At 58.0% G+C, this 26029-nt stretch overlaps 1 protein-coding gene across 5 annotated transcripts; it reads right to left on the reverse strand.

Moving 5' to 3' along the window:
* Window positions 1–160: 160 nt before the first annotated feature.
* Window positions 161–24966, reverse strand: HHATL (hedgehog acyltransferase like). Of its 5 annotated transcripts, none has more exons than XM_049715401.1 (15): window positions 24709–24956; window positions 24139–24222; window positions 17564–17718; window positions 9052–9324; window positions 7295–7413; window positions 6841–6908; window positions 6179–6292; window positions 5861–6055; window positions 5284–5493; window positions 4879–5050; window positions 4184–4328; window positions 4032–4067; window positions 1098–1299; window positions 551–695; window positions 161–364 (listed from the first exon to the last, which is right to left on the reverse strand). In XM_049715401.1, the coding sequence occupies exons 2-15, from the start codon at window positions 24175–24177 to the stop codon at window positions 240–242; spliced, it is 1998 nt and encodes a 665-aa protein (XP_049571358.1). In that variant the 5' UTR covers window positions 24178–24222; window positions 24709–24956; the 3' UTR covers window positions 161–239. The 5 variants fall into 5 exon arrangements, with proteins under 5 accessions (XP_049571358.1, XP_004277928.2, XP_049571356.1 ...); XM_004277880.3 differs by having other exon boundaries at window positions 551–692; window positions 24709–24954; XM_049715399.1 differs by having other exon boundaries at window positions 161–695; window positions 24709–24966.
* Window positions 24967–26029: the final 1063 nt, after the last annotated feature.

Here is a 26029-nt window from a genome sequence, read left to right on the forward strand (position 1 = left end):
GGGCTGCCAAGGTCGGTGGTCTCTGCCCTCCACGTGTGTCTCCTACATGTTCTGTTTGCGCCAAGAGCTTGAGCCCCCTCCCTGAACCTCCAGCTCCACATCCAGCCTGGACGGGGAGCCAGGAGACTGCTGGAGGAAGGGGCAGGGGAGAGCCAAAGCGCGGTAAAAAGTCTTTTATTGTATCAGTCGGGCCCCTCCCAGGAACGGCTGAGCAGAGCCCATCCGTCTCCCCCTCTCCCCTACTCCGACTTCTCTTTGTCCTGCTTCTGCTCCTCCTCCAGCATCAGGGTTCGCTCTCGCTCCTTCACCAGCTGGACACCACAGTAGGTGACAAACAGGACGGCCAGCGTGGTCTGGGGGAACCCTGTGTGGGGAAGAGGTCATGCGCACCTGGAAGCAGCTCCCCTTTCCCCCAGTGACTCTTCTCTCTCCCCGCTTGACTGTGCCGCCCTGCTGAGTCCCTGGGGAATTGCGGTGGGGTGGGGACATTTCAGGAGGTCACAGTCCTTGAGGTCGATACCTGGCATATTCTGTATCCCCCGTCCCTCACCTGTGAGTAGCAGGCGCTTGGCGACCAGCTCTGTGAACTCAAAGCTGTTCAGGCTTACAAGGTTGTACATGATGATGGCCCAGAAGTTCATGGCCCCAAAGATGGCTCGGACCCTGCGGGACATCTGCTCCGACAGAGAGGCCTGCTGGGTCCAGGACAACATAGGCAGTGAGGTAAGAGGCCCAGGGGAAAGAGGACGTGGCGGGTCAGAGGCCTTGCCTAGGTGGCCACCTGGGTCCTGGGGATATGCCTGTGTCCCTGAGAGTCCCCGGTCAGCTCTCCCTCATTGTTAAAAGATGGGAAACTGAACTCTGGAGAGAGGGCAGGGCCTGAACAACACAGCCAGGCCTGGGTGCCCCCCGACCCTGCAGGAGGGAAGGGAGGGCCAGGTACCCACAGAGGGGGCCATTGCCCCGACGACCCGGAGGGGGGTGGTAGTGAGAAAGTTCTGGCCTGGCAGCCAGGTGTGGCTGGAAGACTCCAGAGAGCAGTAGTGCCACCCCCTCCAGTGCCCCAGACAACCCAGCCCCAGACCTTCCTTGCTCACCTCAATTCGTGCCAGGGGCCCCCACTCTGCCAGCTTCTGTACCCAGAGCTCAAAGTTGAGGCCAAAGCAGTTAAGGCACGACCACAGGTAGACGGTATCACAAGGTCCGAGCCACAGAGTGGTGACAGCAAACGTGGCCACAGTGGCCACCAGCTCTGGGATCACCTCAGAGTGCTCCCCACCAACGTGGTCATACACGTACCTGCAGGCAAGGTGGGAAAAGGGGCCGCTGGGAGTGTGGGAAAAGGCAGGTGGGAGACGGGCAAGGGATACACAATGGGGGCAGCTTCCTCAACGCTATCATCCTGGGCACATTCAACACCCTGGGCCTCAGGTGGCTGCCTCTCCTCTACCCAACTTCAAAATGTGGAGGGCTCAGCCTTGAACTTCCTGTCTTCTCTAGCTACCTTCATTTCTCCAAGCGATCTCATTCAGACTCTGAATACTGTCTCTATGCTGACAAGCCCCAAATCTGTCTCTCTAGTCTCTCTCCTGACTCATATATCCAGCTGTTACCAGACATCTCACATGAAGGACCAACTCCCCCATCCCTGCCCAAACCTACTTCATTCCCATCTCAGCTAACGATACCACCATCCATTCAGTTGCTGGCCAGAAGCCTTGGTACCATCTTGGATTCTCAGTTCCCCTCTCCACTCACATCCAGACCAGCAAATGCTATACGGGCTCCACTCGGTCCTGAGCACTGCTTATCACCTCCACTAACACCACCCTAGTCCAGGGGATCATCTCCTGTCACACAGATCATTGCAAGAGCCTCTTAAGTCATCTCCCTGCTTCTGCCTCTGCCCCCTACTGTCCGTTGTCCACACAGCAGCTAGAGGCATCTTTTAACAGTGTAACCCAGCTCACCTCACTTCCACAATCGCACCCTCCCGCGATAGCTCCTCATTACAGTTAGAATAAACTCAACCACCTTCCTGTGGCTAGAAGATCCCACGTCATCTGGTTTCTGCCTCCCACCCTGACCTATCACCCACCACTCTCCCCTTCATTCACTATGCTGTCCCCTTACTGGTCTTTCTGATACTCAGACACACACAGCTGGCTCCTGTCTCAAGACCTTTGCACCTGTTGTTCCCTCTGCCTGGAATTCTCTTCTCCAAATTTCGTTATCACTCAAGTCTCAGTTCATCTCACAGAGGCCTACCCGAACCCCAACTAAAGAAGCTTCTACCCCATTACACTCTTTTATTTTCTTCATAACACTTACCACTCTCTAAAATTATCTTTTTTTTTTAACCTGTTTATGGTCTGTTTCTCTCCACTAGGCTGTAAGTTCCATGAGTTCACAGCCTTTGTCATGTTCACTGCTGTATCCCCAGTGCCTAGAACAGTGCCTGGCACGTAGTAGGTACTCAATAAATATCTGTTAAATAAATTCAGTAGAAGACCCATTGCATAACCAGCCTCTCTGTTCCTTGACCTCCTCGTTTCACCAATGGTTTCTTTTCCACTCCACCTCAGTCACCCACTCCCATGGCCACACCCCAACTTTTGCACCACTTGTTTGATTCCTTCCTAATTCCCATCCTTCACCCTGCCCCCCCCACCTGACCTGACTCCCTAGCTCCACTTCTTCAATCTCATTGACCTCCCCCCCACCTTCCTCATCTTGTGACCCACTCCTATTTTTACCACCCTTCTTAACTGTATTCAATGAGTCATCATTACATATAACCTAAAAACCCTGCTCCCTCACTTCTTCCTTCTCACCCATCTGGGAAAGCCCAATCACCCACTTTCTCCTCACCTGCACCCAGGAAGCGAAGCCCTGATGGGAAAAACCCCACACCTTCACATATTAGAATCCATAAACCCACTACCCCCAACCCCACTTGAGCTGTCAGTGCCACGGTTTCTCTGGCCAGCATCTTCTCTCAGGCTCTGCCGTGGCTACTCCACCTCATCTCTCCTGCACGCGTGAATGGGTGTGGTGATCTAGGCAGGAGGAGAGAGGCAGCATCTGTGTGCCTCCCTCCATCCCCAACCCTGCATCTCTCAGCTGATGACCCTGCCTCCTACTTCATGGAGAAAACCGAAGCTTTCAGGAGGAATCCCTCACCTTTCCACACTCACCTGCCATTCTTCTGCATCCACACTGGCCTTTCTTCCTCCTCCGTGGCCGAAGCCAGAGCTCTGCCTGGTTCCATCGCCTCCTCCCCTTCTCAGGGAGCTCACTCCATCAATCACCCCTCTATCCTGCGCTGCCAACTTCCTCCTTTCTATTGAATAATTCCCCTCGGCACCCAAGCATGTCCCATTATTTCCCATCTTTAAAACACCCACTTCTCCCTTCGGCCACTTTTGTGTGTCCCCCTTCAGTACCAGGCTTCTTCCAGGAGCTGTCCACACGGGAACTACCCTGCGGTTCCTCTGTCCTCCACGTCCCCAGCCCCGACTCCTCCCCGCCCCTGCCTCTCCAGGGAAAGGCTGAGAACCTCCATGCCACCCACGCTCACGCTCAGTCTCTGGCTTCCTTGACACCAGCAGCATCTGACCCAGTTGCCCCTACCATGCCAGGATGGTCTTCCCTTAGCTTCCAGGGTCCTGCCTTTTCTCCTGCTCCTCTGACCGCTCCTTTCAGGCCCTTCTGCCGGCTCCTTCAACCAGAGTCCTTCCGGGCACACGACTTCCTGGGAGTCATCGCCCTCTCCTTCCTGATGCCCTCAATCCACGGCCAGGTGCTGTCCAGGCTGCCTGCTGTGTGTCTCCACTCCATTTCTCTCACCTCCAGGGGCCCCACCCAAGTCCAAACCTCTGTCTTTCACTTCGACCTCTGCCATGACCTCCTCCCTCCGTCCCTGCTTCCTCTGGCCCAGAGGTGATCTTTGAAGACGTGGACCCACCTGGCCACGGCCCTGCTCAGCCACCTGGGGGATGGCTGTGACATCCCACCCCACCCCAACTCACCTGCAAAGCCAGTCGTTGATGCCACGGTCAAAGTGCCTGTGGGAGGAGAGCATACGGGTGGGAATCAGCCAGGATATGAACTCTGGGGCTTGGGGCAAGAGGCGAAGGGGAGGTGGGGATCCCGGAGGCGAGTCCCCGGACCTCGCACTCACGTCTCGGAGAAGACGTAGAGCGCTGTGATGCACTTGGGAGGCCGGGGCGGGTCCAAGTGGTCGAGGCGCGCCACGGTGTTGACGACGCCGAAGAGGACGGCCGCCTTCACCCAGTCGTACACCAGGTTTGAGTAGGCTAGGCCAGCTGGGGACAAGGGGTCGTCACGGCCCGGGGGGCATCACACCGACCTTCCCCCCCCGTCCCCCATCCCGCCCCGGGTCTTCCCAAATCCAGGGGAGGCGTGGAGCCCTGCCCTCCCCTACGGACACTCTCTCCCCAGCTCGGGGTGGGGGTGGGGGTGTCCTTGCGCCCCGGCCGCCCCCACGGAGGCCCCGCCCCCACGGAGGCCCCGCCCCCACGGAGGCCCCGCCCCCACGGAGGCCCCGCCCCCACGTCCTGGGGGGAGGGGCTGGCCCCAGGGAGACCCTATCCGGCTGGGGAAATCAGCCCCAGGCCCCGGCGAGGTGGGCGGCCTCTGTCTGGTACCGCTGCCCGGCGTCACGGGGCAAACCTACCTCCAAGTCCCACGCGTTTCAAAGGCTAAATCCCCGCTCCCCCACCCTGCGGTAGGTGCTGTCCCCCGGGGCGCCAGCTTCCCCAGCTGTGACTCCGCCGCCATTGGGGCGCAGAGGGTCCGTCCTTCTGAAGTGGCGGCCCCGACCCCATCCCTGTTCTGGGCCCGGCGCGCACCCACCGAGGGCGCTGTCTGGGAGGCGGCTGGCGAACTTGAGGTCATTGGGGATGGTGAGGATGTAGAAGAAGTGGAAGAAGATGTCCACGGCCACGATGGCTACCACGCTGAGGCCCGCCTGGGCCCGGATGCGCCACAGCTCGCCCTCTCGCCGCACCGGCTCCACCTGGCTCACCTGAGGGACGGCTAGGGTCTGAGTGGGGGAGGTAAGCCCTGCGCGAGGAGCCCTGTCTGAGCGGTGAGTCACGAGCTAGCTGTCTGGGGATGCGAGGGTGAGGGGAGACGCGGCTTCATCCTGGCAACGCTGAGAGTGGAGACACGGGCCCCTCTGGGGTCTGAGGGGCGTTCACTTCCGCCCGGGGGGGGGGGCGCAGTCCTGTCTTGGGAGCCCACAGGGTGTCCCCTCACCTGAGCGTGGAAGCGATCAAAGGTCATAATGGGCCCGAAGAAGAAGAAGGGCAGGTAGAAATTGTACTTGAGCAGGTCAGCTAGGGAGTAGCGGCGGTCAGGGTGGGCACAGCTCTCCAGCGCAAAGCTGGTACAACGCAGCACCGTGAAACCACTGCCCCCGTGAAACAGCACCTCTTGAAGATCAAAAGTCCCTGTTACAAACCCGCTCTGGATGGGAGAGAACAGGCCGCCAGCTCACCAGGGGGCCCCTTGTCTCCGGGAAGCCCACCCAGCCTCCTGCAGGGGCCCAGCCTGGTCCTGCCGTCACCCTCTCTGCCAGCGCCCGTCAATACTGGCCACCGAGGGCCAATTTCATAAGTGCTGGGGCAGAGCAGGGAAGGAGCTGGACGTGTCTCTGCTGCGGTGGAGGCGACCGCCTTGTGGGCAGGGCATGCTCCGTGGTCAGAGGCTTGAAGACGGGTGGGAAAGTGAAGGAAATGCTTGGGGAGACTTAGGAGGCAAACGTTTTGGATGGGGTGAGAGGTCTGGGGTCCTATCCCTGCACCCTCCACCCCTGCCCCGCCCCAGCACACACCTGCCAGGAGATGAGGGGGTCCAGCTTGAAAGAGGCGAGGCTGGCCAGGCCGAGGCCGAGACAGAGCCAGGGCTGGTGCAAGAGTGAGACAACATAGAGGCCCACGCAGTGGCCAAGCAGCAGCAGCAGGTACCACGGGCCCATCGTGCCCACCACCGCCAGGGCCCCGTACACAGCGTACATCCAGGAGCGGAGCTGCGGACAGGGAGGAGGCTTCGTCTACCTCTCCATGTGAACGGAGGTGGGAGCCCAATGGCTTCCCCGCAACCCTGTGGCTGAGGGGGAGGGGGAGGCAGGGGGGGCTCAGGTCCAGCTCACCTGGGGGGCAACCATAGTGCAGAGTTTCGCAAACAGCACGTGTCCGGAGAGAGCGAGGAAGATGGCGTTGCGGAAGGAGGTGAACCACATCACCCACTCGAAGTCAGCCACGTCCTGGGGCAGGCCCAGGCAGGTTAAGGTGGGGCGGGGGCAGAGTGGGCTGGCGCTTGGGCTGCTCAGAGTCTCAACCCCTTCCCTGCCCCCAGAGTCTTCTTGTGCATTAGAGGAGAGCAACGGCTGAGGTCCCTGCCTTCCCCTCTGAGGGAAGTACCAGGAAGGTAGGTAGAGAGGAATGAGGGGCACCACGTGGGCTGCCCTGCTGCTCCGAGCTCCCCCTCTGTCCAGCACATTGCCTGACATTCCACCATTACTGCGTTGTTCCTGGGGAGGATGGTGCTGGAGGCCCTGCGGAAGCCCGTCTCGGTTTGTTTCCTAAATGAGCAGGGTCTGAGGCAGGCTTGATCTGGCCCCAGGAGGACAGAGGAGGGGCCAGTGGAGAAACTGAAGATGCTGAAAATTCAAGCCAGAGACCTTCCCCATTGCCAGCTCTCTGTTATGTGGGACCATTGGGAACAGGGGAGAGCAGGGAAGGGTTTGGGACAGGAGAGATGGGCCAGGGATCAGAGACCCCGGTCAGGGACCCTGCGCTGTGGGGGACCTACCATCTTCCGGCCAATGTACTCCCAGCCAGGTCGCACAGACTCCCGGAAGGCTTTCCTGTGGGCCCCACCTGAGAACAGAGTCTGGTCTCAGGGCGCTTCACGCCCACACCTGCCTCTACAGCAAGGCTGATGCCACCCTCGGGGGACGGGAGAGGGTCTGGGTCTCTCTCCGCCTCTGCTTCTCTCTGGGTCTCACTGTGTGTGTGGGGCCAGGTCTCTGTATCCCTGGGTGTCTGAGACACACTCTCTCTCTTTCTCTGGCTCTGCCCAGGTCTCTGTCAGTGCTTCTGCATTTGAGTCTCCCTGTGGCTGCATCTGACTCGACCCCCTGGCCCCAAGGCCTAGGGACTGCCCTTGAGTCTGGAGCTCTAAGTTTCTGGCCTTGCTGGGTGGAGCCCTGAGACCCCCAGCGGAAGGACGGTCCCACCCCTCTGTCCCCGGGCCCAGCTGTTACCTTGTGAAGCCTCAAAGAGGCCCCGGCCAGCATAGCCTAGGGCCCCGCTCAGCACCAGGGAGTACAGGCCCAGCTCTGCCGCGGGCAAGGCTGTCTTGACGCCCATAGCCTGGATGGGGCTGAGGGAGACAGATTGGGTGAGGGCACTGCTGCCCCCCGGCCCTGCCTAGCCCAGTTCATGGTCCCCACTGAGGTGAAGCGGTCCCCATTCTGAAGAGAGACAGCCCCTTGGGCATCTCATGCCATCATTCTCCCCGCGCATCTCCCGCTCCTCCCAGGCCCCCTGCCGTTTGGTGCCCCCTCCTAGCCGCTACTCTCGGCCCCTCCCCCTTCCCGCTGAAGGCTCTTGAAAGCATTGTCTTCGCTCAGCCGGCCTTCTACACCTTCATTCACTCCTCCATACCTTTCAGGTGGGCCGGTCCCCACCCTCTGCTCAAACTGCTCCTCCAAGGTCTCAGATGACTTTCTTGTGGAGAAACTCCCTCTGCATCACCTCAGTCATATTTCTGGCCCCTAGGGTTCCCACTCCCCTCAGTAAGGCTCTCTCAACTCCTGACAAATCCACCCCTCCTCCGGGCCCCTTTCTCTGATTCCATACCCTCCTGAGCTGCCTTTACTTCCTGTGACCTCCCCACGGGAGGAGGGAGGTCTAGCCTATAGCTTCTCATTGACCCCCATTACGCCAACCAGCCCCTGAGCCCCAGCCTGCCACATCCCTGGTTCCTGCCTGTGTCCGTGGCCACACCTGCCCACTCTCTCAGTGCTCTGTGTATCCAGGCCCTGGATGCCGGCTGGAGGCTGTGCTATTTGAGGAAGTGCCCTGGGGTAGTGGGTGTGGGGCTAGGCTGGGCCAGGCAGACACCGGGGAGTGTGCTGGCCGCTGCCCAAGGTGCTGACCAGCATTGGGCTCGGGGTGAGCCTGGCCACTCCCTCCTGCCAGGGCCTAGCTCATTCCCAGGAGTCCTCCTGGGTCATCCCTGGGACCTAAGCTAGCACCTGTGCCCTCTCTATCCTGCTCCGGCCTGACCCGTGGCCATCCTTTCAGGCTGGGCTGAGCGAGGTGGCTGGCATGGCCCTCTCTCCCGCCCCAGATCCTCTATATCTCCCTCACCAATTCCGAAACCAGCTCTCCTGGGCCGCCACAGTCGGCATTCTCCCCATTACACAGATGGAGGGCTCATGGACCAGAGAGGGGCAGGGACCTGTCAAGGTCACACAGCAGACCAGGGACAGGATTGAGTGTTCTCAGTGAGCCCCCCTGCAGTCTCTGATCGGAGAAGACCGTCCGCTGCCCCTGCCCCTACCAGCGGCCCGCCGGACCTGACTTCTACACCGCCGGCCTGAGGGCTGACGCACCTCCCCACGGGCCGGGTGGGGGTAGGGAGGCCCTGAGGATCGGGTTAAGGGAGCAGAAGCTTGAAACCGGAGCACGGTGAAGAGCCTGCGAAATAGCTTTGTCAGCTGCCTCCCACTCTCCACTTTCCAATTTTAGCTCCCCGTGGCCGGTGCCGGGTGTCCCCTGTGAGGCCTCTGTGAGCAAGGCCAGGGCTGGCCCCCAGCCTGGGACCTCTCCTGATAGACCCCAGACCTGGGCCAGCCTGTGGACAGAGGAGTGCCCCCTGCCCACTGACCTGCCCGCCTGAGGTATACCTGGAGTAAAGCCCACTTTGGGGCCTGAGGTTTGCGATGAGGGACCTGGGGTGGGCTCTACAGGTCTCAAGGACCCCGTAGTGGCTACATCCCTGGCTGGCACTGACCTTGAGGAAGCTGTGAGGGACCCTGGCACACTGCCCACCTCGGGGCTCTGGGGTCCTGCGTCCGACCGTGCGACCGTCCGACCAGCTGGGCTCTGGGGCCCTGGTGCAGTGTGTCCAGCTCTGGGGTCCCCACGCCCTCGAGGCTGTGAACGGTGAGTGGTGACAGCAGGAGGGGTGGGGGAGGAGGAGGGCAGGGAGGAGGTGGCCTTTCTGGAGCGGAGCTGCGCGAAGTGGAGCAGAGCTGAGTGCTGCAGAGCTGCTGGCCACAGGGAGCTGCAGGGAGGATTGGGGAGGGGCAGAAGGGGTGGCCATTGGCACAGGCTCAGACAGGGACACCTGGACCTCACTTCGACCTCCCTCCCCTGGTCCGTACAGCCTGTGTCTCCTTCTCACTGCTGGCCAGGACTCTCCTCTTCCAGGAAGCCTTCCAGGTGGCCCCCGCTGGCCTCTCTAGGCTTGTGAGCTACGCCCCCACCATGCAGACACACGCTCATACCATGCACACACTTTCACGTGCAGCTCCATGAATTCCAGCGCACACCTTTACATGTGAATTCCCAACGGCTGTCCCACGGCACACCCACCTAGCCCCCTGCCCTGGTCCATTTCATCATGCAGAGAATCCTGGCTGGCCAGGCATCAGTGCCTGGGGGTGGACTGACTTGCCTAGTGGAATTGTAACTGGCAAGAGACATGTGGGCCCCATACCCCAGCCCTGTCCCATAGGGAGCTGACCAGGTGGAGGGGAGCTAGCAGGGTCACTTGAGTGGGTCCTCGGAGTGGCTGACATCCTCTCCACGGCAGGGTGGAGGCAGACAGCACTGTTCCTAAGCAACCAGGACTCCTCTGGGGGAGGGGAGTGGGGGGAAGGGGCAGCTGAGGCCTCAGCGCAGCCTGCCTGATGCAGAGGGGTATCCTGAAGGCCGCCCCACCGTGGCCTCAGAGCCCAGCTGGTTGGACGGATGCGTGGTTGGATGCAGGACCTCAGAGCTCCACGGTGGGCAGTGTGCCAGGGTCCCTCACAACCTCCCCAAGGCCAGTGCCACCCAGGGATCCAGCTACTCTGGGGTCCTTTGGGATGAGGATCTCAGAGCCTGTGAGGGCCTGTTTATGCGTGTGCATGGGGGACAGGGTCTGGAGGGTAGAAGGAGCTGTGTGACTATGAGTCACAAGACAGGTCCTGGAGCCCGTGCTGACCCTCTGAGCCCAGCCATAGGCTCAGCGGAGACTAGAGGAGGAAGAAGTGTTCTCCTACCCCGACCCTCAGCAGGGGCGCTTCCAGGGCCTGGGCAAGGCCTGGGAGGGAGAGTGCCCTCCCTTCCCACAACACCCGGAGGCGCCGAGCTTCCTCTCAGCACACACTCCCCACAGGGTGACACGGAGGCCTGCACGGCGGGTCCCTGACTCTGAGAAGCATGAACGGTGATTACTGCACTGGAGGGGCTGCGTGCGGGCTGCGGTCATGGATCGTGGGTGCCAGAGGAGGCCAGCGTCGGGGAGGGGCTGTGCCTGAGCCAGACTGTGGGCGTTAAGGAGGGCTTCCTGGAGGAGGTGGGGCACCCGAGTAGAGTCCTGAGGTAGAGTCAGTGGTTGTTAGAGGAGAAATAAGTTAATCACAGTTCTGAGGCTGTACCTGGATTAACTCTTTTTAATGTCACCACGACCTCTAGGGAAGTGGTTGTTACCATTTTCCCCAGTTGGTAGAAGGGGAAACTGACGAACAGGAGGTTAGATTAAGTCACTGGCTCAGCCGCAGCAGCTTCTGGAGCTGATTGCCCTGCAGGGGCAAGAACCCAGCTCACCCACACCTGGTGCTGGCTGAGAGCAGCCTGAGCCGGCCATGCAGCTGGTGCCCTCGTGAGGCTCCAGGAGAATGGCTCTGGGAGGCAGACGGGGTGGTCTGGCTTCACCGTTAGGAGCACAGGTACAGCCAGCTGACTCGAGCCTGAGCTCCGCCTTGCTGGCAACCCACTTCTCTGCGCCTCAGATACTCATCTGGAAATGGGCACACTGCCGGCCCTGACCTCACTGGGCTCCTGGGGGGATTCGATGGCTCACTCCGTGGCCAGGGCCTGGCTCACTGAACTGCTCATAAACAGAGGCTGTTAGAGAGGCTGAGACCCCCCGCTCCAGAGGCCAAGACAGGCAGCGCTCACACACAGCAGGAGGAGGGGTCCACCGGGCCACCGCGTGCGGTGGGGTCTGTAGGGAGCTTGGCTTGTGGGGATGGCAGGCGGGTAGAGGGCTAGGGAGGCCCCTTGGACCTGGGGCTGGACAGCCTGAGGCCAGCTTCCCCCGAGTGAGGGGTGGTGAGGGGAGGGCACCTGGTGCCCACAAAACGAGGGGCAGGATGTGACTGGGCTAAGACCAGCAAGGGCTACTGGGAAAGATGGGCAGGGGGCCAGTTCTCTCAAGTCTCAAAGTCCTTTTCATTTGTTTCTTGTTGTCGCTCAAAGTAAAAAGTCGGGGAAAGTGTGTGTGTGTGGTATGTTGTTTATGGCGCGCGCGCGTGTGTGTGTGTGTGTGTGTGTGTGTGTGTAAGGCTCAGGGACTATAGGAGATACGGTGTGTGTGCAGGAGAGGGGGTGCGTGGGCAGAGACTTCCTTGTGGGGTGGCCGTGAGCTCGCTGGAGGAGGGGATGGGGAGGCTAGTTCTGGCCACCGGCTGCGAGGGCCCAAGGAGTCCTCTTGCTGCAGGCCCCCCTGACCTGGCCTCCTGAGAGCAGGGGAGGGCCCAGGGACATGGGGACGTGTTTGGGGCTTGAATCAGCCTGAGCCAGACTGCAGCCTTGTCCAATTGGGCTGTGGTGCCCCAAAGGCCCCCAAGGGGCCAGTGGCCAAGCCACACCCATGGCTCAGCCGGGTCTCAGCTGTCAGTGTCGGAACCTGAGCGCCCAGGCCCACAGCCTGGCGTGCGGCCAGGGAGAGTCCTCACGTGAGGCGTCTCCACCCCCGGCCTCACTGCTTGCTGTTCCTCCACCCTCCAGGCACCCGTCTCCCGTTCCCACCACCTTGTGGCTCTGGGTAGGGACCTCAGCGTTCCCATCTGTGAAAGGCAGGTCCAGCCCACCTGCTGCCCACCTGCCTGAGGGCTGGGAGGTCCTCCTCAGGGCCGCAGGGACAGGCGGTGCCGCTCAGGAGGGGCCACAGGCACTAACCTGGACAGACCAGGTTGCCGCGCTCCTTGCCTGGCCCACCTTCAGGGCCCCAGCCCTTGGTCCTTCTGACAACCCTTTCTTCTCCTGGGCCTTCCCCTCCCCACCGCCTTACCCACCCACACCCCAGGGAGATTGGAAGGACAGCCTCACCCCACCCAGACCTGGGCATTGAGCCCGGAAGCCAACAGGAAAGGTGGGAGGCTCTGAGATGCGGCTTTCCGTCTCTGCATACCCCCAACCCATCCCGCCCCGTCGCGGCGCTCTATTTCCCACGCCTCTCTGACCGGACAGGCAGCTCCCTGAAGGCCGCAGCAGCAAGTCAGATTCACCTCTGGGCCCCTCACAGGCCTGGAGAGGCTGGTATGCAGTTGGCACTCGATGACTGCTTGATGGCCAGCTGGCTCGGTAGATGGTGGCCTGGGAATCTGTCTCCCCAGCTGATCTGGGGCTTCCAGGAGCTCGGGGACTGAGTCTGCCTCACCTGGCACCCCCTTGCCTAGGGCAGAGTCATTGCTCAACAAGTATTTGTGGAACTAATAGAGGTAATACTGTGGGCCGACGTTTATTGAGCGCCTACTGTGTGCCAGCCGCTGCACCAGCACTTGGCACCTTTTAGCTCAATGAGTCCTGAAGAGGGATTCTGCTGGGGGAATGGAGCAGACCTGCTCTAAGCACACACGTGTGTGTGTGTGTGTATGTAGACGCACATTCCCGCTCGTGAGGACCGGTCACTTGTGTCACTTGTGCAGTGACTCACATATGCGGCATACGTACCGCGAACCCCCTCCATGGGGGAAGCTACCTGGGGCTTCTGGGACCCTGTCTGCTCGAGCCCTTCCTCGGGGATGGGGCTGAGGAGGGACTCCATGCTGGCCCCCCTACTCGGAGCCCCAACCCTGCATGGGGTGACAGGTCTAGAGACCCCCAGCAAGTGTAGTGAAGGCCATGAGGATGAAAGGTGCTCAGTTTCCCTGTGAAGGAAGTTTTCTCTGATCCCACGTGAAGGGAAATGGCTAGGCAGGGCCTGTGAGTGTGGAGTCAGCACTGTCTGCTGGAACATGTGTGTCCACATATGATTCATGCTTCTGAGTCTAGGTATTTGTGTGCACCTGTGTCTTTGTGTGGGCCCCTGTGTGCCCAGGTGTGGCCAGGGTGTCTGGGTGTGTAGCTACCCTCCGTGGAGCCACCCCTCCCCATGGCAGTAACTGCAGTTGAGAGGGGTGACACTGCGGCAGTCACAGAGGGGCCTGGGGGCTCTCCTGCAGCAGCCCTCCCAGTTCACCCCTGTGCTGTGGTGAGGCAGGTACACTATGCCTTCGCCTGGACCCACTGCCTCAAAATCCCCCTGCCCAGAGCTCCAAGCCGGCCCCACCTCTGCCCTCTGCCACCAGCACCCACCAGCTGCAGCCTTTTGGAAGCAAAAAGAGGTGCCTCTTGGAGCAGCTGGCAGGGGGACAGAGCTGCCCAGCACTGGGTAGGCACGCCCACCCTGGGTATTCGGATCTGCCGAGGACGCTGGCTTTTGCAGGCAGGCCAGGGTTAAATATTAGCTCCGTGTCTTTCTGTGAGCCTCAGTTTCTTCATCTGTAAAACAGGGTGACAACCCCCTGGGTTACTAGAGGTCTAGATGGGATCGGGTTTCCACAGTAGGTGCCCACTCACTGGGAGCTGTGGTGATCATGAAAATCATCATTATTATTACAAGCCTGAGGGTCTGCACCTAAGGAAGAACCCTAAGGGGTGGGCCGACAAGGTGGCTAGGAGCATGGTGCCCCCAAGTCTGTTGAGGGTGGGGATGCCCACAGATAGAGCAATGGAGGTAGGAGTGGGGTGTGAGGATGCTCTGGTGAGGGAGGTGGGGCGGGGCTGGGCGGCCTGGGGGATGCTCCCAGCCTGGAGCCCTCTGGGCTCTCCTGCACATGTGGAGCCCTGTGGGCATGCAGGGTCCCCCGCTAGGCTCTAGGACAAGGGCAGTGAGCACCTGCCCAAGGGACTGCATCTGTCCGTTCACAGCCGGCTTCTCATCCCAGAGCTCTTGCTGCTGCCGACAGGCTACTGGCCTCCTCGCTTGCCATCGCTAAGCGTGCCCAGGGCTTCTCCTTTGCCCTCCTGCCACGGGATGTTGGCTCTTGTTGCCCTTGGAGAGCCTTTTCTAGGAGAAGGGGCCCAGCTGGCTGCCCCATGTTGGCTTCCAGGAGCAGATGGAGTCCTCAGATAGAGCCTCGTCCTCTCAAGGCCTAAGGCTGCCCTGTCCAGCCAGGCTGACACTGGGCCGCCATCCTAGTGCTTGTCTGCCTTCTGCTGCCGCAGGGCCTGCAGGAAGACCCCTTTCACCTGGCCCAGGGTCTCATGGTACATTCGGAAGTCCTCCTCCTTTCCCCGGAGGGCACTGCTTAGGGCAGCCTTCAGCATTTCGTTCTCCTCCACCTGGATGGCCAGCCTAGACCACACAGAGAAGAGGGCTCAGCGCGGCTGAGCTGGCACACGTGAGTGTGTGTGCATGCGTGTAGAGGGCCCTGGGAAAGGCTGCCAGCTCTTCAGACTCAGGGTACTCTCTGAACTCCTCTCAGGGACCCTTGGGGGAATACCATGTGGGATTCCTGTCTGGGCCCAGCCACAGCTACTGGGCCTGGTACCCAGTCGTTCCCCCAAATGTTGGCTGCCTCAGGCATGAGTACTAATTTATAGAGGTTCCCCCTTTCCCACCACTGCATTTGACCTTAAAAGGTTTAATTGAATGAGAAAAGTGGGTTCAGTGACCCACACTTGATAAAACTTCTCTTGGGAAGCATGGGCTCTTTAGGGTTATGGCTGGGTTTCTCTGCCCTCTGATGGTCAGTTACTGAATTGCAGGCCTAGAACCCAGGACCCAGCAGGACCAGCCTTCTGGGCAAATAGAAGTCAAAGGGGGAGGGACGTGATCCCTCTGCCTATCAAAACACCTCCACCCAGAGAACACCACCCTTTCAGGAAGACGGGGCAGGAAGCACCTGGTGGTCAGCTCCTCCATCTGGGATTCCACGGGCACATTGGAGATCTGGGCAGAAGATGGGTCCTTCCTCTCACTCTCCTTTGGGTTGTGCCTGGTGTTAGAGGTGGGCACACCTGTGGGGCAGCAGCAGCCACTTTCTGTGGTGAGGCCATGGCCCTGTGTTAACACTTCCTTCTCCCACCCCCAACTGTCCACTTCCTGCTTCTCCACTTGTTGAAACATTAGACCTCCTTCAAGGTGCAGGACAAGGGCTGCCTTCCTCCAGGCCCTGACTGCCCGCTTTGTACCAAGGAGGTTCCTCTCACTACTCTCTCCATATTAGCACTCTATAAGTTTCTGGAAGGCGGCTGGGCCTGAGGTCTGGCCTGCAGGTTGAGTCTGAGTCTAGGCTGTCACCGCATCTGATGCCCTCTTACCACTGGGTCCCCCACCTTCAGTCTCCATCCATATGTACAGGGGATCCACGGTGGCTGGGGCCAGGGGACAAAGAGTGCTCAGAAAAAGAAATCAAAGCCCACCTGGTGGGGAACTCAAGCACTGTCACAGCATCAGAAAACGTCTGTGCTGAACAGGCCCTCAGTGGTGGCATGGTGCAGGGGAAATCACTTGGCACCAGCAGACCTGGCTTTTACTTCCTGTTGTGTGGCCCCAGGTAAATCATCAACCTCTCTGAGCTGGTTTCCTCACCTGTAACGTGAGGATAATAGTTCTTGCCTCTAGAGCTCTGTGAGGCCACAGTGAATACACATTTGGCCCTCAAGGCCTGTGTGATGGGACCACCTCCTCAGCAGCTCGTGACTTCCCTACCTCACCACATATTCCCCTCCCCATGATCCAGTCTCACTACCTCCAAGCCTCCAGCCGTGTGCCCACCTCAGGGCCCTTGCACTTCTTCTTCCCTCTGTTATCTATGCCACATCCTCACCCCCTTCCACCATCTCTGCTCAGACATCAGCTGATCAGTTAGGGTGGCCGCCCCGTAGAAGACAGCTGCTCTCTGTACCTCCTGTCCCCTTATACTCAGCTGTAAGCCACAGCGCTCACCTCCATCTGACCTACCATCTTTTACTGGTTTATTGTTCTCTTCCCCACTGACATGCAACTGCCACGGGGGACCACATTGCACAGTCAGGCTCCCTATTGTACAGGCGGAGGGGTGTGCTATGCCCCCAAGAGGGGCGGTGCTCTTCCCATGTCACAGGCCAGCATGGACAGAAGCCACATGGTCACTTTCTCCCCAGGCAGTTGCCCTTCCCTGTCCAGGCAGGACCAAAGTGGTTTTCCCTGCTGTGGCTTAGCCGTCCCTAGTTGGGAGCCCCGCCACGTGGCAGGAGGTGAGTCCATGGCCTGGAGACACTACATTCCTAAGGGACCTGTTTCTGCAAGCCCAGCAGGGCTAAGTCCCCAGGACCTTCCCCAGCCTGGACTCTCAGCAGCTCCTGGAAGGCCCCTGGAGCCCTGGCCCTGCTGGTGGGAGAATAACACCACTCCCACTCTGTGTCCTACTTCTGGAATGTCCTCCTGAAACGTTCTGATCTCTGCGCTGGGAAAAAATCTGAGTGTCCTTGGCTGGGGGCAGGGGAGTACTGGGGTGTTGAGAGGCAGGGAAGTTGGGGGGCAACACCTCTACTCCCGAGCCTGGAGGGGTTGGGATGGGGATGTTGGAGAGAGGCAGGCTCATCCTCTTCACACCGAAGGTTCTTCCTCCCCAGAAATGGCTTCTGGTTCTGGCATCCCACACCCTCACTTCCCCAGCCCCACAAGATGCTGCCACTTCTGGTCTGGAGACTGTACCTTAAGAACCACTGTGTTAGAGCAGTAGAACTAACCTTTTTTTTTTTTTTTTTTTTTTTTTTTTGAGGTACGTGGGCCTCTCACTGTTGTGGCCTCTCCTGTTGTGGAGCACAGGCTCCGGACGTGCAGGCTCAGTGGCCACAGCTCACAGGCCCAGCCGCTCCGCTGCATATGGGATCTTCCCGGACTGGGGCACGAACCCCCGTCCCCTGCATCGGCAGGCGGACTCTCAACCACTGCGCCACCAGGGAAGCCCTAGAACTAACCTTTTGATTTAGGACAGCTAAACCGTCCTCTGGAGCTGGTGTGGTCATGTGATTAAGATCTGGCCAATGGGATGAAAGCATAAGTGACACAAGCAACCTTAGGGTCCTGCCCTTGAAAGGTAAGGAGCTCAGGAAAGAGGGAGGAGCCAGTCAGCAGCACCGGTCAGCCCCTCCGTCAGGGTGGAGCTTTGCCTGCCCCTGCTGCTGTGTGTCCTCTCCCCCCTGGCCCCCGAGTCAGAACGAGGAGCCCCAGAGCACCGTGGGCCCAATGTGACCCCGGGCCGGCCCCACCTCAGCCCCACCTGTTTTGCTCCTGGGGGCTGCTCTCTGAGAAGCTGACGTCCTCCCAGGCTCCAGGCGCATCTTCTCCAGGTGCTGCTCCAGCACCGCGGTGCGGTGCCGCTCCTCCTGCAGCTTCCTCTCTGACTCCAGAAGCTTGCTGTTGCTCTCCTCCACCCTGGTGATGAGAGAGCAGGGGCTGCCATAAGCCCTGGCACCCCACCTGCTCAGGCTGTCAGAGAGGTGGGCACACCTTACACCAGTGGGCATGGGACTCGTTCTTCCTGATTTTTATTGCAGTAATATAGGAATGTGCATTTAAAACCATATCGTTCTCTCCAAGGCTTAAAATGAAAAAAAACAAAAACAAAACAACACACAGCCTCTCCCCACCCCTCCTCACTCCCAATTTCTGCTCTCCAGAAGCAACCACTTCTACCGCTTTGAGCTGTTTCTTCCACTACTGCCATATTTCTACAGATGCTTATGCTGCTAATTTTTTAAGTCTTAAATATAATCTTTTGACTTCCTGTCAGGCAACGTGAGAACTTAGTTTTATTTTAGTACTCTCTCCTTGCCAAACAGAATCGCCTCTTCACCTCCCGATGTAGTTATATTACCATTTTTTGGCTCAATTAGTGTTAGGTGGTGTATTAGTTTTCTATTGCTGCTGTAACAAATTACCACAAACTTAGCTTAAAACAACACAGATTTATCGCTCCATGGTTCTGTAAGTCAGAAGTTCAGCAGGTTCTGTTGGTTTCTCTGCTCCAGGTTTCACAAGCCAAAATCAAGGTGTTGGCTGACCTGGGCTCTTACCTGGAGTTTCCAGGGGAGCCTCTGCTTCCAGGCTCGTCCAAGTTGTCGGAAGGGTTCAGTTCCAACTGAAGGACTGAAATCCCTGTTTCCCGCTGGTTGTTAGCTGGGTGACTTTCATCTTTTAGAGGCTACTTGGCCCCCTCCATCTTCAAAGCCAGCCAGATACCCTTTTCATGCTTTGACTCTAACTTCTTCTGAAGCATCTCTCTGGCCCGGGCTGGAGAAATTTCTCTGTTTTTAAGGGCTCAAGTGATTAGTTGGGCCCACCTGGTAATCCAGGATAATCTTCCTATTTCAGGGTCCATAACGATCATCACATCTGCAGAGTCTCTTTTACCATATAACATAAAGTATTCACAGGCACAAGAGTGGGGTGAAGGGCACTGAGGACAAAATCCTGTCTACCACAAGGGGTTACGTTAGGAAGATAATTCAGACAGGCAGTATACTCATGATTACATTTTCTTATTTGCTTGCTTTTCCTGGATTTAGTGATTGCTTTCTGTTTGTTATTATTATTATTATTCTCTATATGCCTGTCATGAATTCATGGGCCTTGAAGAACTTGTTATTTGGTTATTTTACTAAAGGATCTGATTACTTTCACTGAGGCTGGGGCTAAGGTCCTTCTTGTGGTTAGGTATGGCATTTCAGACTTCTGTGCTACTGAAGGCTCAGCTAGAAGGCCAGGACTGTCCCAAGAGATCTCACCCAAGCAAAGGATTACATACGTACATACACACATGCAAATCAGAGCGGAAGCCTGGATACGTACGTGCAGTGTTGGAGGAAGTGTTCTTCCCACCTTGGTGAAGAGTCAGGAAGGAACAGAATGGTAACAATTTTGAAAAGAATACAACTACCAACACAAAACTGTATGCCAGCATAGTATACAGCTACTAACACAACCTGTTCAAGCGTGTTCCTTGAAACTTATTTGCAAAAGCAAAAGACTAAAATAACCTAAAGGTCCATCAAAAACTAATGAAAAAAACGAAAAACTAATGAAAATTAAATAAAATTCAGTTCCCCCAAAGCTCTAGGGTATCAGCTGAGAGAGAATCACACACGCGTGACTCTGAGAGTGAGTGTCTCTTTAATTTTGTGTCCTAGGCGCCTTGCTTGCCCCACCCTCATCCCAGAGGCCCTGGAAGATGAGGCACCGCACGGAGAGAGAGGCCACGTACAGGAGAATGGAGGTGCCCCTGCTGAGCTGGCTGAACGGGGCATGTGAGTGATCCAGGTGGCATGATGTGAAACAGAATTACCTAGGCCACCCACAGAATGGTAAGAAAGAATAAACCATCGTGTTTGAGGCCACTGGGTTTGGGATGGTGCAGCAGTAGATAACCAAGTCACCTTGATGCACAAATCCACCGCCCCAAAACTCAGGTGTAACTCAAAGGAGGGACTTCCCTGGTGATCCAGTGGTTAAGACTCTGCGCTTCCAATGCAGGGGGCCGGGGTTCGATACCTGGTCAGGGAACTAAGATCCTACATACCGCAACTAAGCCTGCACCGCAACTGGAGAAGCCCCGCACAGCAACGAAGACCCAGCACAGCCAAAATAAATAATTAAATAAATTAAATTTTAAAAAAAAGAAACTCAAAGGAATTGAGAGAGAAAGTCATAATTGGATATATTTCTTCCATTGGATAGGTTAGAGGCTTGTATTATCCACTATATATATATATATTTTTTAAATTTATTTATTTATTTTAAAATAAATTTATTTTATTTTTTTTTATTTTTAGCTGCATTGGGTCTTCATTGCTGCGCACAGGCTTTCTCTAGCTGCAGCGAGCGGGGCCCACTCTTCGTTGCGGTGCAGTGGCTTCTCATTGCGGTGGCTTCTCTTGTTGCGGAGCATGGGCTCTAGGCACACGGGGTTCAGTAGTTGTGGCGTGCGGGCTCAGTAGTTGTGCACAGGCTTAGTTGCTCTGCGGCATGTGGGATCTTCCCAGACCAGGGCTCGAACCCGTGTCCCCTGCATTAGCAGGCAGATTCTTAACCACTGCACCATATAATATAATGGAGGGAAGCCCTCCATTATATTTCAATGACAGAAAAAGAATTAATGTTACTTTTTCTCATTTGCTTGAGCATGTCTGCAATTCATATCCTCTCTTTTCTACTGAAAAGAAAACAAAGCTGACCACTCCTCACTGCTTAGGGAGTGGCCATCCCAGCACCCCAGCTCCTTTGGTGACTGTACTCCATCTTTCCCTTTGGCAAGCTGCCCCTCCTCCATTTCATTTTTTTTTTTTTTTTTTTGGCCGCGCTGCACGGCATGCAGGATCTTAGTTCCCTGACCAGGGATCGAACCCACACCCACTGCAGTGGAAGTGCGGAGCCTTAACCACTGGACAGCCAGGGAATTCCCACCCCTCCTCCATTATGTCAGCACCTGGAGGTCCTTCCGGTCAGGGTGCCTGGCCTGTGTCCAGGGTTGGACGTGTGAGCCACCCCAGGCCAGCTAGACCTTCTCTCCTAGAAACCACTGGCACAAGAACTGAAAGCCACTGGGCCTACATCGTTCCAGTGGCCCAGGAGTGACCACTCAAGGGTTCCTGCTACCAAGGTCCCTGGATCTTCTTGGGCTCCTCTTCTGCCCTGCAAAGGAGGGCAGTACTTTGGAGTCGGCCAGCACCTTCCCACACTCTCCTTTCCCTTAATTTAGCCAGAATTGGTTTCTATCGTCTGTCACCAAAGAGCCCTGACTGACATGTGACACGGCCTGTTCAGGCAGACATTCAGTGTGGTCCTTGATATTTTTCGGTGCGGAGGTCACATGGTTGGGCCATGTGTTGGCCTGGGCACCTACAGTTCTTGCCAAAAGGGTCACTTGAGCAAGGAACACTGATTTATCTGAATAGAAATCTGTCAACAACCCCTTGGAGGAAACCAAACCCCCTGGTCCACTGCCTTGGGCCACATACTTTCCTCCCCCAACCAGGGAAGTCTCAGCTCCCCATCTATCAGTGGCTCTCTTCCTCTTTGTAATTCCAGACCTCAGTCTAGCCTGGGACTTCTTCCCACCAAAGCCGCCAGTGACACCGAGTGCAGTGCCATGCTCACGCAAGATCTTCATCACTGGTGAGTTGATCCGACTGCAGAGAGATTTACCTACTACAGAGAGTCCCTCCCTTGAGATGCCCACCTCACAGCCACCTGCATGCAACTGTCCTACGGGGGGCACGTAGGACAGGGCAAACCACAAGTGTGACACCGGGTCCCCGAGACAGAGGGGCACTTGAGGGTCACGTGAGATGTGGCTGGGAATGCCCGGGGCCAACACTGTGGGAGCCAGACTCACCAGTGAGGTGGACCCAGTCATGGACGCGGCCTGGCCTCTGTCCAAGAGGGATGCCCTTGGGCCAGGCTGCCCACCCTTAGCCCACCTAGGCCCGTGAGAGTGCATCCCTGGCGCCAGGTGTTACCGTTTCTGCAGAACGGTGACGAACTCGGTGAGCCGGTCACGCTCCACCTCAGCGGCCTGCCACAGGGCTTTGAACTCTGTCACCTGTGTCTGCCAGGCTTTTTGTTCTGGGGAGTCCGAGAACCTGGGGACCAAGGTGCGGGCAGAGGTCATTTAAGGGTTACCTGAAGAGATGCTTATCCCTATGGTGGTGGGAGGGGCTGGAAGGACATTCAGGGGTCCTCAGAGGGTGCCAGAGAGAAGAAGCCAATCCAGCCCCTCCCGGCCTCTTCCACTGGCTTCTTCTCAGTTTACTGTTCCTGGGCCTGCTGAAGTCTCTAGACCTCGCTTAGCTGGCTCCAAAGCCAGACCCCAGCAGGGCTGTAGTTTCATCAGCACCTTTGTCCATCCAGTCCCTGTAGGGGCCTGGAATTAGTCTGGTGGCTATGGAAGTTGGCTCTTGGGGACCTGGGGGTGCCCTGGGAACCTGTGTGGCCTGGGACCTGACCACCCTTCTCAGTGTCAGGTAGGCCCAGCCTCTGTCTCCCTGTCAGCCTGTCCTGGCCCTCCTGTATCTCCTGGCATGGCCCCAAGCCCAGTCCACTTTCCTGGACCCTGGACACTTGCTTTGTAATTTGGTCAGTTTTCTCCAGCCCTGATCCAGCCCATCACCGGTTCCCTCCTCACCACTGGGCCTTACCTGCTGGCTGGGGTTGGGACCCAAGGTGAGCTCTGCCCCCCACCCCAAGCCCCCAGAGCCCATGTGCGAGTGCCAAGCTGCTTTCTGCTCTGCCCTCGCCCTTCCCAGGGAGACCCTGGTGATGCTGACTCGCTCTTCCAGAATCACAGGACATGGGGAGGGCGGGGCCGCAGTCTTTCCTCTAAACAGGGGTTGGTTGAGATGGGCTCTGAGGACTACAGGCTCCTCCATTTTCCGGCTCCTAAATACACTCTAAGGCCCTGCCGCTCAGTGTGGTCTTTGAGCCAGCGACTGTGGCATCGCCTGGGAGCTTGTTGGAACTGCAGGATCCCACTTCCTGCAGGATCTGACCTGCGGAATCAGAACCTGCATCTAACCCGGCAGATCCTCAGCTGATTCGCGTGCACAGCGCAGCGGGGAACCCTACGCCAGTCACCCCTGTGATCTCACGTGTTGGGGGAGGAGCTGATCCCCTTGCCCCGCCTGCCTCCCAGGCACCCCATCAGAGCCGCCACGCCAGCCCTGACAGACACACTCTCTGGGGTCACTCCCACCCCGTGAACGTCTGTCCTGTCGCTGACGGGAGAGCACTGTAGGCTCCGTGAGGGCAGGGGCCCGCACACGGTTGGGTTCAGTAAATATTTGTGTGTGGTGGAAGAAACAAGCTTAAGAACCAGCAGTCTGGGCAGCCCAGGGCACATCGGCTCCTGTATCCCTGTGGAGTGCAAAGGTCATGGCCACATAAGCCTGGAAGGGACCTTGGGGGCATCTTGTCCATCTTCTTGCCTCTACTACTGTGACAACCACCTCAGAGTGACAGAGCCTGTCTGTTTTCCTTGTGGTGTTGGAAGAGTGTGGCATGGGCCCTTGAGGCTCAGAGTTGGGCCCCTCTCTCCCAGTGCCCTTGTGACCCCAGGCTGCTGGCTGGGGCATCTGCAGGGGTGGCCTTGGCCCACGGGTACCTGTGCTACCAAATGTCAGGCCAGAAGTATCCCCAGCATTTCCTGGGGAATAGCAGCCCAAGGAGGACCGATCTGCGGAGCCACACAGCAAGTCAAACATGAGATGAGGGCCCCTCAGAGGCTCGACGGGAACCTGAACTGACCTGCCCGAGGGGTGGGAGAAGCAGCTGACAGCCGGAGCGCAGCTCCAGTGGACAGTGGGTGGGGCTCGGGATGGGGCTCCGAGGCAGGACAAAGCCACCCTTTGTCTGTGAGCTGGCAGGAAGAACAAGGGCCCATTTAAGCCCTAAGGCTTGATTCTATCAACAAAGAGGGGGCCAGAGAGCTGAGGGGATATCAGTGGCTTAAAGTGGGAACCCATATGACGTGAAATTCTTCCCCTAGAGATGGACTCTCAACGCGCAAGGGGAGGCAAGGGAAGGTGCTGGGCTCCAGGCCCTGGAAGATTCCTCGTGTTAACTCTGTGGTAGCAGGAAGGAACACTAGACCAAGACTCTAGTTCTGAAGCCGCTTGCCCTATCACGTTGGATAAGGCACTCGACCTCCCTGACCCTCCATGTCCTTATGGAACCTTGGAAGAGTCCCTGGACTTGGCCTGGCCTCGGTTTCCCATCCTTGTAATGGGATGGCAATACTGACTGAGCAGTCAAGGATGGGAAGGCCTGTGAGGGCCTGGGGTGGGGGGCCTGGGTTCCTACCTGGGTGAGGGCCCGTGAGGACTGTGCAGGGAAGGCCATGTGAGAGCAGATTCCACCAGTGTGTGGCCCAGGCTGGTCACGGAGCTGTGCGAAGGCGGAACGGGCACATCACCACGGGCAGGCAGGCTGGGCCCAGCTGGGAGGGGAGCAGGGGCCAGCAGGGCACTGGGGAGCCAGAGGAGGGGGCCAGCACCGGCCCTTGCAGCAGCCCTGTGGATCTGCTGCCCTCCTTTCCAGGACCCTTGCTTGCTTAAAACAAGACAGGAGCAGGGGACATCAGAACCGCGAACAACCCAACACAGGTGTGTTTGAGAATCCTAGAAGCAGGTGAGATTCGAGGCCAGCTGGGAGAGGAATTTACAGGGAGCTACAACCAAACGCTCTTGAAGTAATACTATCTGGACCTAACTGGCTCCTTCATGCAGAGGCAGGGCTGACGGAAGCCCCCCGCAACCCCGCCCCACTTTGGGAGGACAATACCACAGGCATCGTAAAATTGCACCCGTGGCTTCCCATCCTTTCTTCTGAATAATTACTATTCACTTTCCAGCCCCTCCCACTTTTTCTTACCGAGAAGATCCAAGCCTGCCAGCGTGATCGCCTGCTGAGGCCGGGGAATTGGTCAGGCCCGGGTCCTCGGGGAACTTGGCGGAGGCCGGGTTGACCTCGGGCCCACTGGACCCCTCGCCTACTCCTTTATTCCGAAGGTACTGCAGGGAACAGATGTGGGTTCCCTTCTCAGGGCTTTGGCTCAGAGGCCTGGAGAAGGCAGGAGGGGGCCTTGGCTTGATTTTGGGGCTTTCAGGAGATATGAAAGAGGCTTCTTTGCAGGAGTGCAAAGCGAGGCCTGTTTGGTGAAGACGCTCCTTGCATTATAATGACAGCTAATAATGCCTCTCTTCAGAAAGGGAGCTTCATGGCCAAAGGAGGGTGACCGGGCCAGGAAGTTGTTCCACATTCAGGTCCCAGGGGGAAGTATGGGGACAGGCCCACCTCTCTAGGTAGCCCCACCCACATGGATGAATGCCAGGTGTGACTTGAGGCCACTGGCCTTTGTCAGCTGGAGACACTCAGACCTTCCCCCATCCCTCCCTCTTCCGGATGGCTGGTGGGGCTGGCTGAAGGAGGAGCACTGCAGGACCCCCAGCAGGAGGTCAGGCCGCCATCAACGGTGGGCCAGTTGGCGTGAGCCCCAAACAACCTGGCCTGTCCCCCAAGCCCTGCCCATCCTGAGAAAACTCTCAGTGTGTGCCAGCTTGTCTGGTGGGTAGCGCTTGGCGCTCACTCCTTAGACGAGCATTGACTGAGCAACTACTGTGTGCTCAGTCTTGGGCCAGGCACCATGGTCTTTTCCCCCTCAAGGAGAGGTTGGGGGAGAAAACAGGAAATTGATCACACAGCATGACCAAAGTTTGGCTTGGGAATGTACAGGGAGTTACGAGAGTGACCAGGAGGGGCACGTGACCCAGAATGGGAGCCCTGGAACTTCCTGGAGGAGCTCTTGACTAATAAGATCTAAAGGCTGAGGGGGAGGAAAGGGAAGGTGTGTGCTTCAGGCATGTGCACAGGCCCAGAGTGGGGAGAAAGCAAGGCCATGGAGGAGCTAAATGGCATCCACATGGCCAGAGTTGTGGAAAGTGGGGAGTGAAGAGAAGATGCGGGGGGTGGGGGCAGCAGGAGCTAGTCACATGGCGCCCTGCAAACTGGACGAAGGAGCGTGGCTTCCCTTCTGCCATCCCACTGCCTGGAATGTGGACGTAAAGGCTGGCACTGTGGCCACCATCTTGGACCAAGAGGACGAAGGCCACAGCTGGGGAGGGAGAGGGTGAGCTGGCAGGAGCCCGAGCCCTTGAGGACTGGGTGAGGTGGAGAGTGATGGGGAGCCACAGAC

Source organism: Orcinus orca, chromosome 10 (assembly GCF_937001465.1).
Source record: "Orcinus orca chromosome 10, mOrcOrc1.1, whole genome shotgun sequence".
Lineage (NCBI taxonomy): Eukaryota > Metazoa > Chordata > Mammalia > Artiodactyla > Delphinidae > Orcinus > Orcinus orca.